Genomic DNA, 13,028 nt, shown 5'->3' on the forward strand with positions numbered 1-13,028 from the left:
TATCAGAGAGAACAACATGGGAGAGCAGGAAGAGCAGCAGCCAGCCGAGGTCAAGCCTGTGGATGGTAAGTGCTAGATTTGATTTCCTGTGTGCTGTCTTTTTTGGTATGTTCTCTCTTCTCCTGTTAATAGGCAGAAGTACTACCACTAGTAGTTTAATGAATGAATTTGTAGAATTTCACATTATCAAATTCTACTTGCTCCTACTGATTTATATCAACCAGACTGGCTCAAGGTGGCATGACCTGAAGGAGGACAGACCCTCAACAAAATGTAAATCGATCTCTTATGTATCACTATTGAGAGATGCTATACCTAATCTTATCAATTTGATTTATTATTAACAGAGTATTCTAACTTAGGGCTTTTTTTTTTTTTTTTTTTTTTTTTCAGAGAGGTTTTTGCTATAGAATGTGTGTGCTCACCAGAGAGACAGACAGAGAGACAGAAAGAAAGTGAGAAATCACCCCCCAGGGGGGATGGCCATGCCGCAATCCCTTCTTCTCCAATCTCCTCTCAGGATCTTGGGCATGCACGCACATGTGCCCGGCATGAGTTTTAAGCTGCTGGGTCCGGGACGCTAACCGCGGTTGACTACGTGGGAGTCCAGTGACGTAGCCATTACGCTAACTGCTGGTCCCTCCAGGGCTTTTATATTTGTATTCTTGACTATTAATTACCAAGAAAGAGTGAGAGAGAGAGAGAGAGAGAGAGAAAAGAAAAAGAAAAAGAAAGTTGAAACTGCCAGTGTAATTTTGGAGAAAAAAAAATTTTCTTTTTCCCTTTATGAGAGAGGGAAGGAAAAAGTGGAAAAGGCAAATAAAGGTATTTTTGACAAGGTCTCACTGTGTTGCAATCTTCCTACTCCAGTCTCTTATCTAGGATCATGGCCACACACAAGCTATCCCTGCATGCTCATCCTGGCCTGGGAACCAAACCCAGGCCTCCCGTATCTCCCATGCAGCTCTCAGCCTTCAAGCAGTGGTACCATCTGCGCACTGCAAATGTGCCTTGGGGAATTTTTTTTTTTTGTTACTTTGAAACATTTACTGGTATTAATGTATTAGATTATCTCATGAATTCCATAAAATAAAAGCCGTGGTAAATACCATGCTGTTCAGCGAGACTAGACAGATGAAGGTTGAAAACAAAGCAAAACAAAACAGAAGGTATAATTTTCCTTCGTTCTCAAAAAATACAAAATTACTCATCTGGGATTAAAAGCATAGATCATCTTTCAGGCCCTAGTTATGAACAAGTAAATATATAAGGCATCCAAATATACCGAAGGAATTTTATGTAAATATAAACCTAAGACTGTTATTGAAGCCCCCCATCATGTTCTTTTTCCTGTTACATACTTGCTTACATTTTGCCTTTTCAGATAATTATAGAAGAAAATACTTCTTATTCTCTATCCATTTTTTCTTACTATTTATCCATGTACCTAGCTGTCCATTATTAAAAACTGTGATTTCCAATCTAACACCACAGTGTTTGTTGTATTCCTTTTTTTCTATATCTGCAACGTCCTTCCCCAATAATAAGAAACTGGGCTCCCATGTCTACCATATATTTACTTATTGGCTCAAGCCTAGAATACACAAAAAATATTTTCAGATTTGCTAGCCCAAATTGCTATGAAAATAGTTACTAGCTAATATATATTTACAAATATTTTTCCTTGAAGTATTTTTACAATTGTAAGTACAATTCAGTGAACTTGACAAATGCATCCACTCTTTTAAACTCACACTAATCAAGATAGAGAGCATTTCAATCATCCCAGAAAATCTCCTCATGCTCTTTCTCAGCCAGTTTTGTCCCTTCCAATGATTTGCTGTTCTTGGCTAGATGTAAGCATAGCTCTGGCATTTGTGTATCATATGAGAAGTCTTCAAAAGTTTGTGGAAAATGCATAGTATGAAAAAACTATGCCATGCATGAATCTCACTATTTATTTTGCACCAAAATGTACTTTCTTTTCATTTTTCCTCAACTTTTTGAAGTCCTTTCACAGATTTGGGGTTTGACTTTTTCCACTCAACATGATGTTTTTGAGATCCGCCTACTATATTGTTTATTTCTTTTTATTATTGGGTAGTTTGTATTAGTTTGCAAAGGCTGACATAAAAAAATACCTCAACACTGGAGAACTTACAGCAACAGAAATCATAGTTCTGAAGGCTAGAAGTCCAAAATCAAGTTATCATCAGCGCCACCATCTCTTAGGAGGCTCTAGGGGAGAATGTATTCCATGCCTTCCTTAGCTTCTGGTATTGCTGGTGATGCTTGGTATTCTATGGCTGTTGATAGCACATGCTGGCATGTTCTGCCTGCATGATCATAGAATATATTCCTTATTTATGCCTGTGTCAGCATCTCTTCTCTGCTTCATACGAGGACACTATAGTTATATTGGATTTAACTCAGCCTATTCTAGTACTATCTCATCTCAACTTGATCTTAATTAAAATTACCTTCACAGGCACTAAGCTTTGAGGTTTCAATTTATCTTTTAGGGACCTAATTCAACCCATAACAGTAACATTCTATTGCATGAATCTATCACAATTTGTTTATCCATTTACCTGTTAATAGGTTTCTGAGTTGTTTATAGTTTTGGTTATCATGAGTAGGGCTTCTATGAGCATTCTTACAGAAGTGTTTTTGTGAAGATATGTTGTTTTTCTTGGATATGTTTTTCATAGAAAATGTCAAACTGCGTAAGAAACTGCCAGCATTTTTCAGAATGTAGTGGTACTATTTTATAGCTTCGTTAGCAATATATGACAGACAGTTCCATTTCCACACCCTTGCAACATTTGGTGTTATCAGTCCTCTCAATATGAGTGATTTAGAGGATTTGTGGAGGTGTCCCATTACGCGTGCAATTATATTTAGCTGGTGACAAATAATAGTGAATATTGTTTCCCTGCTCTTATTGTGCTTTCATGTATCTTCTTTTGCAAAATCTTTTGACTAATTTTTTTATTATGCCAGAGAACATGTGCATATACATGACAGAGAGAAAGCATCCCCTCACCCCCAGTGAGTCCTGGACAGTCTGAAATCCAGTTTCCTCCCATTCTCCATCCTGTCATGATCCTGCACATTTACCCAGCATGTTTTTCAAGCCATTGGGTCTGGGACTTGAACCCAGGTCAGCCATGTGGAATCTGGCTTCCTTTGCATAGCACCTTAACTCTATAGTATGGGGTCATCTCTTGACTATTTTTTTATTCATTCATTTTTAAAAATTTATTTTATAATTAAAGTATGAATTTATTTTGGTACAAAAACTTCTTGAAATTCATATATAGTTTTCCCATTATATGTATTATCATGAACTTTTTTTCCCCTGAAACTTTTTAAAATTAATTAATTTATAGTCATTCTCTAAGCATTGTCACAGCATACAAAATGTGATTTCCCATCCAGAATATACTTCATAGTGGCTTAATTATGCATATTATCATCAATAATTTTCCACTTCTAATTTTCTGTGTATGTATTTATTTATATACATCTATATCTATATCTATGAATTTTACCCCTATTTCTGACCCTCTACCCTTTTCTACCCTCCTCCCACACTATTTCTGGTGTCTACAGTTATTTTTCATCCCTTTTCCTCCTACATTTTATTGATCACACAATTTCTTATATAATCTAACTACTTTCAACACCAAGTTCAGCTGGTAATTTCAAGAAAAGCAGTTTTAACTTTAATAAACAAAAGAAATGCTAAGGAACTTTGCTTAAAACTTTAAGTCAGGAAATAGGTTAGAATTTTGTTCAAATAGTAGGTACATGAACCTACTGACAGGTCAAGACAGGATAAAAATCCTTAAAACCAGAAAATAAAGCCTAGAAGAAATCAGCAATGTTTTAGTCAAAAATCATAAAATGCTATTTCACCAGTTCAGTCTCATGTTCTTAATCTATCTTCTGTTGTGATTTGATCTTGCCGATTGAATTCTGGGATATAATATTCAGCGCCAGACTTTTCCTTATGATTAAGTTGGTCATTTTCTTAGTTTTTGAACTCTTATTTCCGTGTGTCTGTATTTAATATTCCTGTTATAGCACTTCCTTGAGAACTTCTTGGAGATCTGGGCTGGTGTTGGTAAATTCTTTCAGGTTTTGTTTATCTGAGAATGTTCTTGTCTTTTCTTCCTATATGAAGGATAATCTTGCTGGGTACACTATTCTTGGTTGAAATTGCTTTTCCCTTAACACTTTGAATGTAGTTTCCCATTCTTTCCTCACTTGCATTGTTTCTGACGAGAGGTCTGCTGTTAGCCTGATGAAATAGCCTTTGTAGGTAACTTACCATTTTTCTCTTGTCAGGCTTAGTATCTTTTGGTCAATCTGGCTATAATGTGTCTTGGAGAAGATCTTCTTGGGTTGATTCTATTTGGGGTCCTTTGTATTTCTTGGGACTGGATCTTTGAGTGCCTCCTTAGGTTTGGAAAGTTTTCTTGTAGAATTTCATGGAATAGATTATCAATGCCCTTATGAGTCTCTTTGCCTTCTGGGACACCAATTATTCAGATGTTTGGATGTTTGATAGTATCTAGTATTTATCATATATTATTCTAATTCTGGCAATTTTCTCAGTCTTTGTGATGGATTTTTCTAGGCCAGCAATTTTCTCTTCTGTGTCTGAGATTCTATTTTCTGTATGATCTAGTCTGTTTCTAATAATTTCCAGGGAGCTTTTGACTTTCTATATTATAGCCTTCATTTCTAACAGGTCCATTTGATTCTTTTTTAAAGTGTGTAATTTCTCTTTTAGATCTTGCAAGAATTCCCTTACCTACTGGAACTCATCTGCTCCTTTCTCCTGCCGTTCTGCAGTTTATCATCTCTCTTCTCTTCCATCTCTGTTAGCTTCGTCATTATGAATATTCTAAATTCTTTATCAGACATTTCTATGATTTCCATTGAACTGTCTGTGGATGAAGAGGAGTTATTCTTTTCCCTTGGAGGAGAGGTATTTTCTTGCTTTCCCATATTTCTTGTGGTCCTGCAGTGATTTTTAGTCATCTGATCGATGGTGTGTTTCTTCTTAATTCTTTAAGTTCAATCTGAGCATTCAGGAGCGTGCAGAAGGAGGTGATCAGGAATCTCTTTGCCATTCTATTTTTATCCCTTCGTGCAGCAGATTGAGTGGATATTGAGGAATATTTTAATCCTAATAGTATTTGGATGTTGGCTATGGTTCCTTTAGATCCGTCTGGAAACACAGAGAATGGAGATTGAAGAGCAGAGTGATGAGATAAAAGATTAGATCATGCAGAAGCTCTAATATCAGCTGTAGAAGAGAAAACCTTTGACCTAGAAAAAGACCATGAAGAAGTTAGAGAAACTAACAAAAATATGAATATAATATATGAGAAATACTGGATTCCATTAAATATCCAAACATCTTAATAATTGGTATCCTAGAAAGTGAAGAAACTAATAAGGACATTGAAAATCTATTCCATGAAACACTGGAAGAAAACTTTCCAAACTTAGAGAAGCATGCAAACATCTAGACCCAAGAAATATGAAGGACCCTAAATAGAATCAATCCAGGAAGATCTTCTCCATGGCACATCATAGCCAAACTGGCCAAATCCATAGACATAGACAAGATACTAAAATTGGCAAGAGAGATAAGAGAGAGTTACTTACAAAGTTATTCCATCAGACTAACACCGGACCTCACATCAGAAACAATACAAGTAAGGAGAGAATGGGGAAATATATTTAAAGTGTTAAATGAAAAACAATTTCAACCAAAATTACTACATCTGGCAAGATTGTCTTTCAGATGGAAAGAAAAGATAAAAAAAAATTCAGATTAACAAAACTTGATAGAATTTACCAACTCCAGACCTACTCTTCAAGAAGTTCTGAAGGGAGTGTAATACTAAGGAGACTAAAGACAGACAGACAGAAATAAGAGAACAAAAAATAACCAAGAAAATGATCAACTTAATGGTAGGGGAAAGTTCAGAAGTATCAATAATAATGTTGAATGTCAATGGTTTAAATTCTCCCATCAAGAGACACAGATGGCTGAGTGGATACAAAACCAGAAACCATTCATCTGTTGCCTACAAAAATTCCATCTAATAGATAACGACATACATAGACTAAAAGTGAAGGACATGAAAAAGCTATTCCATGCAAACAGAAACCAACAAAGAGTGAAAGTCATGATACTGACTTCAGACAAAAAAGGTTTTAAGATAAAAACTGTAAGAAGAGACAGAGAAGGGCATTATATAATAGTAAAAGGAATGATTCATCATGAATATATAACACTTATAAATATCTATGCACCCAACTCAGGAGCACCTAAATATGTGAAGGAAAGACTGCTAGATCTAAAAGGAGAGAGAGATGGCCACACACTAATTTTTGGGAATCTCAATACCCCATTATCTCCTTTAGACAGATCAATGAGACAAAAAAATAAGCAAAGAAATTCAGGACCTAAATGATACCTTGAATTATATGGACTTGACAGACATCTATAGAACTTTCCACCCCCAAATCCCAAAATATACATTTTTCTCACTTCTGCATGTACTTCCTCAAAGACTGAGCACATGATAGGGCCCAAAACAAGACTTTACAGATTCAAAAATATAGAAACTATATCCAACATCTTCTCCAACCATGATGGAAATAAACTTGATGTCAATTTCAGGAAAAATTCTCTAAGATACACAAATACATGGAAACTAAATAACCTACTGAATTACTTCAAAACTACTGAAGAGATTAAACTGAAATCAAGAGATTCATGGAAACAAATGATAATGAGTGCATGAGTTTCCATAATCTATGGGACACCACAAAAGCAGTCATAAGAGGGAATTTCAGGGATCAGTAGATGGCATAATGGTTACGTTGCTGGACTCCCATGTAGTCAACTATGGTTTGAGTCACAGACCGGGTGGCTTAAAACTCATGCCAGGCATGTATGTGTGCCTTCCAAAATCCCAATGAAGTACAAGGGATTGTGATGTGGCCATCCCTCCAGAAGGGTGATTTCTCACTTTCTGTCTCTCTCTCTCTCTCTCTCTCTCTCTCTTTCTAGTGAGTATATGCTCCCTATAGCAAAAATTTCTCTAAAAAATTAAGAAATAAAATAATTTTTAAAAAAGGAAGTTCATAGCAATTAGTGTGCATAAGAAAAAAGATGGAAAGTTGGCAAATGGACAACATAACATCATGAATCAGGGAACTGGAAAAACAACAACAACAACAAAATCTAAAAAATGCCAGGAGAAAACAAACAAAGATTTGAGCAAAAATAAATATAATAGAAAATAAATGAACTGTGCAGAAAATAAATGAAAGCAAAATCAAGTTGTTTGAAAACTTAAGCAAGATTGACATACCAATACCTAGAAGAGAGAAAGGAACCAGATAAATTAAATTCACAATAAAACAGGCAATATACTTTTTTTATAAAAAACTAGATTTAACTTTATTTTATTTAATTATTTAAATTTGACCAGAGAGGGATAGAGTGAGAGAGAGGGAAAGTCAGGAAGCAAGCCACCAGGTCCAGGACTCAAACCATGGTCAGTCATGTGGGAGTCCAGTCTCTGTAACTAGTAGGCCACCTGTGGGCCCCTGAAACAGGCAGTCATAATAGAAGCACAAAACATCAGGACCAGCAGTTAATATCATGGCTATGTCGCTGGACTCCCATGTAGTTGAACGCAGTTTGAGTCCCGAACCCGGTGGCTTAAACTCATGCGGGGCATGTGTGCGTCCGTGCCCAACATCCCAAGAGGAGAAAGGAGGAGAAGGGATTGCAGCATGGCTATCCCCCCAGGGAGTGATTTCTTGCTCTCTGTCTCTCTGTCTCTCCGTCTTTCTGGTGAGCGCACGCATCTGATAGCAAAAATCTCTCAAAAAAAAAAAAAAAGAAAGAAAGAAATACAGATCATTAGAAGATACTATGGGCGACTATACTCCAACAAACAAGAAAACCTGGATGAGACGGACAAATTCCTGGACACATATACTATACTGAGACTGACTCAGGAGAACATAGGAAGTCTGAGTAGACACATAACTACAATGAGATTGAATCAGTAATTTTAAAAAACCTCCCAATAACAACAAAAGAAAGCCCAGGTCCTGAAGGCTTCACTTCTGAATTCTACCATACTTTTAAAGAAGAGGTAACCGCTATTCTACTCAAATAATTTCTAAAGATCTGTAAGGGAGGAAACCTTCAAAATTCATTAAGCCTCCAGCACCCTTATTACCAAAACAGATATGGATATGACAATAAATGAAAACTACAGACCAATATCTCTGATGAATATAGATGCAAAAAGTCTCAGCAAGATACTAGCAAACTGTATCAAACAGAATATATAAAAGAATATTCATCAGGACCAGGTAAGTTTGATTCCAGGGATGCAAGAGTGATTCAACAAATGCAAAACCATAAATGTAATACACAATATTAACAAAAATAAATATAAAAACCACATGATCATTTCAATCAATGCAGAAAAAAAATTTGAAAAAAATACAACATCCCTTCATGATTAAAATTCTCAGCATAGAAGATCATTTCTCAGCATAATAAAGGACATCTATGAAAAACCTATAGCTAACTTTATACTGAATGAGAAAAAACTGAAAGTTTTCCCACTAAATGCTGGTACAAGGAAAGGCTGCCCACTCTCTTCACTCCTTTTCAATATAGAGCTGAAGTTCTAGCCAATGCAATGAGAAAAGAGAAGAGAAGGAAATAAAAGACATTCCAATAACGAAAGAAGAGTTGAAATGATCTATTTGCAGATGACATGATTGTATACATATAGAAAACCCAAAAGTATCCACAAAAAACTTTTCAAAGTAATAAATGAATAAGTAAAAATAAATGGAAATAAATGAATGCAAAATCAATAGCATTTCTGTATACAAACAACAAGCACACAGAGGCAGAACTGAAGAAAGTAATCCCATTTACCATGGCACATAAAGTATAAGATATCAAGGAATAAATCTAACCAAAGAAGTCAAACACCTCTACAAGAAAAACTATGAAAACGTTGAAAAAGAAATTGAAAATGACACAAAAAAAGTGGAAGGACCTCCTATGTTCCTGGATTGGGAGAATTAATATAATCAAAATGGCAGTTCTACCCAAATTAATCTACATACTTAATGCAATCCCTATCAAATTACTAGTCATTCTTCACAGACCTAGGAAAGACCATCATAGAATTTTTCTGGAATCATAAAGGACCTCATATTGCCAGAACAATCTTGCACAAGAAAAGTGGAATGGGCAGCATCTCATTCCTTACCCCAAAATATATTTAAAAACTGTAATAATCCAACCAGCATGGCACAAAAATAGACATGTGGACCTATTGGACAAATTAGAGACATCAGATATAAACCCCCAAAACATAAGGCCAACTGATTTTTGAGAAATGACACCAGTCAATCCAATGGGAAGAGAAAAACGTCTTTCACAAATTGTGCTGGAAAAACTGGGTATCCACCTGCAGAAAGATGAGTTTGAACCTCTATCTCTCACTATTAACAAAAATCAACTCAAAGTGAATCAAAGATCTAAACCTAAGACCTCAAACAATAAAACTACTGGTGGAAAACACTGGGGAAACTCTGTGAGACACCGGAGTAAACAAAGACTTCTTAAATAAGACCCCCAAAGCACAGGCAATAATCCCCAAAATAGACAAATGGGAATACATGAGATTAAGAATTTTCTAAAGAGCAAAAGACACACAGTAATTAGTGTGAATGACAGCCCTCAGAATTGGAGAATATTTTGGTAAACTATACCCCAGATACGGAATGGATAATCCCAATGCACTGGGAACTCAAGTCTTACCTGGAAAAAAAAATCAAACCAATTAAAAGATGGGAAAATGAGCTGAATAAACAACTGTCTAAGGAAGACATATGAGCAGCCAAAAAGCATATGAAAAAATGCTCAAAATCTCTCATTATAAGGGAAATGCTGATCAAAACCACAATGATATTCCACCTAACCCCAGTCAGAATGGTGAAGATAAAACATAAATGTGGTAATGTGGTAAAAGAGGAACTTTCCTGTATTGCTTGTGGGAATATAAATTGGTCCAGCCACCATGGAGAATAATATGGAGGTTCCTCAAAGACCTGCAAATAGAACTACCATATGATCCACCAGTTCCATTCCTGGGTGCCTACACAAAGGATAGGAGAACACCCAGTCAGAAAAATGCTTGCACATCTATGTTTATTGCAATATTATTCACAATTGCTAAGACATGGAACCAACCAAAATATCTATGAACATATGAATGGATTGAAAAAATGTGGCACATATACTCTATGGAATACTACTCAGTCATAACGAACAATGAGACCTTGGCATTTGATAGAAGTGGACAAGTATGCATGATTTACCACTGAGTGAAGCAAGTAGACTATGAAAGAGAGATATTGTATGTCATCACTTAACATATACTTACTATCTGTATTCTATGGTGGAAACTGAAAGATTAGAGAACATAGAAGCATTGAAAATGGTTATAGATACTGGAGACAATGTGGGGAAGAAGATGGGAGAAGGGGGATAGTGTAAGGAAAGAAATTAAAGAGGAAAATAGAGAGGTAACACATGTATGGGACACAGAAATGAAATATTATCTGTTGATGATAATGGGCTTTGTATCTCAACTGGACTGGTGTGAATTGTATTCATGTTGGGTATATTTAACTTACAAGTTAAGTGGTGTATAGTGATTAAATGTATAAAATAAAATTAAAAAATTAGGTAGAAAAAATATATGTGTGTGTGCACACACACATATACAAGTACCTATATGTACATATACAATATGTATTTTTATGTATATATATTTGCATATACACATTGATGCTGTTTTGTATAACTAAAGACATTGACATATCTATATGTACATATGCAACATCTGTTTAATGTGTGTGTATGTATGCACAATATATACATATTGATGTCTATATTTCTATAACTGAAGAAATTTAAATCCATGTGTTTACAACTATACAATAAATTCCAATATAATTACCACTAGATTCATTATAGTTTTCTCTGTTTTCATATTTTTAACTCTCCTGGACAATGGGAAATCTGATTGCTATCATCTTATATACGTTTACTTATTTGACCAATCTCTCTGAATGTTACAAAGTTTTCTTCTTCTCCTTTCTCTCTCCCTCATTCCATTTGGGTCTAACATTCAGTCAAGAACATTCTTCTACAAAGATACCTTGCCATGTTCTCCCCCAACTAAACATTTTAGGTCTTAGAAATTAAATTTTGGGAGAAGAAATAGCTATATGCCTTTCAAAGAAATTAGCATCTACAAAGTCAACATTTTCAGTACTTACTTTTTATATAACCAAATTTTCATCTGATAGTCTTTCCTTACAGTCTAAAGAGCTTCCTTTAACATATCTCTAGAGCAAGCTTGCTGATAATGAGTTATTTCCATTTTTATTCATCTGATAATGACTTTATTTCACCTTCATATGTATTAGAGGATACTTTTGTTGGATATGTAATTTTTGGACAATTTGTTTGTTTATTATAAAGATGTCATCCTATTGTCTTCTGATCTCCATTGCATCTGAATTGTATCATATTCTTGTCTCCCAATATAACATGTATAGTTTTTTTTCTGATGGCTTTCAAGATTTCTTTTTCTTTTTTTTTTTCAGCAGTTTGACTTTAAGGTGCCTAAGTGTGATTTCTTTTGTATTTAACCTACTTGCATGAGCTGAATGACCTGATTTTTCAAAAATTTTAGACATTATTTCTTAAAATCTTTTTTCCTGCACCACTCTCTATTCTCTTTTTATGAAACTCCAATTACACATATATTACATAATTTGACATTGTCCCATACCTCACTGGAGCACTGCTTTGAATATTTAAAATATTTTTCTGTCTTTTATATTTGATAATTTCTATTTATCTATTTTCACATTCATAGACACTTTCTTTTAAAGTCTCTAAAATGGAGACCAGCAGATGGCAAAATGGTTACCTTGCTGGTCTCCCACATAGCTGATCCACATAGCTGAGTCCCAGACCTGGTGGCTTAAAACTCACTCTGGGTGCATGTGCATGCATGCCCAAAATCCCAAGAGGAGAATGGAGGTGAAAGGATTGTGGCGTGGCCATTTCCCCTTGGGGGCAATTTCTCTCTTTTTGTCTCTATCTCTCTGGCCAATAGACGCACCCTATAGCAAAAATCGCTCTAAAAAATACATAAAATTAAAGTCTCTAGAATATAATTAAACCCAATCAGAATTTGTTTTCTTTTGTTTGTGCTATAGGGTGCATACACTCACTTCAGAGAGACAGAGAGAGAGGAGAAAAGTGAGAAATCACTTTCTTGGGTGTGGAGGACGGCTGCAGTGCAATCCTTTCTCCTCCATTCTCCTCTCTGGATTCTGGACACACATGTACACGTGCCTAGTATGATTTTCAAACTGCCAGATCCAGGATTCAATTTATATAGTCAGCCATGTGGGGTCCAGCTGCTCCAACCTCCGTGCCACTCTGGTCCCAACTAGCAATTTTTAAATTGAATGTATTTTCATTTCCAGTTCTAGAATGTCCATTTTAGTTCTTTTTTATACATCTATTTGCTGAGATTTTATGTCGGCTCACTTAACACAAGCATCTTTTAAAGTCTTGTGTAGTCATTTTTTTGGAGAGGATTTTTTTTTTTTTTTTTTTTTTTTTGTTATAGGGGGGGGCGGCCCCCAAAGAAGACGAAGAGAGACAGAAAGCGATAAATCAGCTCCCAGGGGGATGGTCACGCTGCAATCCCTTCTCCTCCATTCTCCTCTCGGGATCTTGGGCACACACGCACACGCACCCAGCGTGAGTTTTAAGACACCGGGTCCAGGACGCGAACCACGGTCGACTACGTGGGAGTCCAGCGACATAGCCATTACACTAACTGCTGGTTTCCCAACATTAG

The 13,028-nt window shown here is 35.7% G+C and overlaps 1 protein-coding gene across 3 annotated transcripts in view; it reads left to right on the forward strand.

Annotated features, from left to right (window-relative positions):
* Window positions 1-13,028, forward strand: part of ARHGAP28 (Rho GTPase activating protein 28) — a 205,591-nt gene that overhangs the window by 113,523 nt on the left and 79,040 nt on the right. For all 3 annotated transcript variants that reach the window (XM_006164003.1, XM_006164004.1, XM_006164005.3), the window contains exon 2: window positions 1-65. This exon is cut by the window's left edge and continues 138 nt beyond it. In XM_006164003.1, coding sequence (XP_006164065.1) covers window positions 1-65 — 65 coding nt within the window. The remainder of the gene's footprint in view (window positions 66-13,028) is intronic.

Source organism: Tupaia chinensis, unplaced genomic scaffold (assembly GCF_000334495.1).
Source record: "Tupaia chinensis unplaced genomic scaffold, TupChi_1.0 Scaffold143584_1, whole genome shotgun sequence".
NCBI lineage: Eukaryota > Metazoa > Chordata > Mammalia > Scandentia > Tupaiidae > Tupaia > Tupaia belangeri.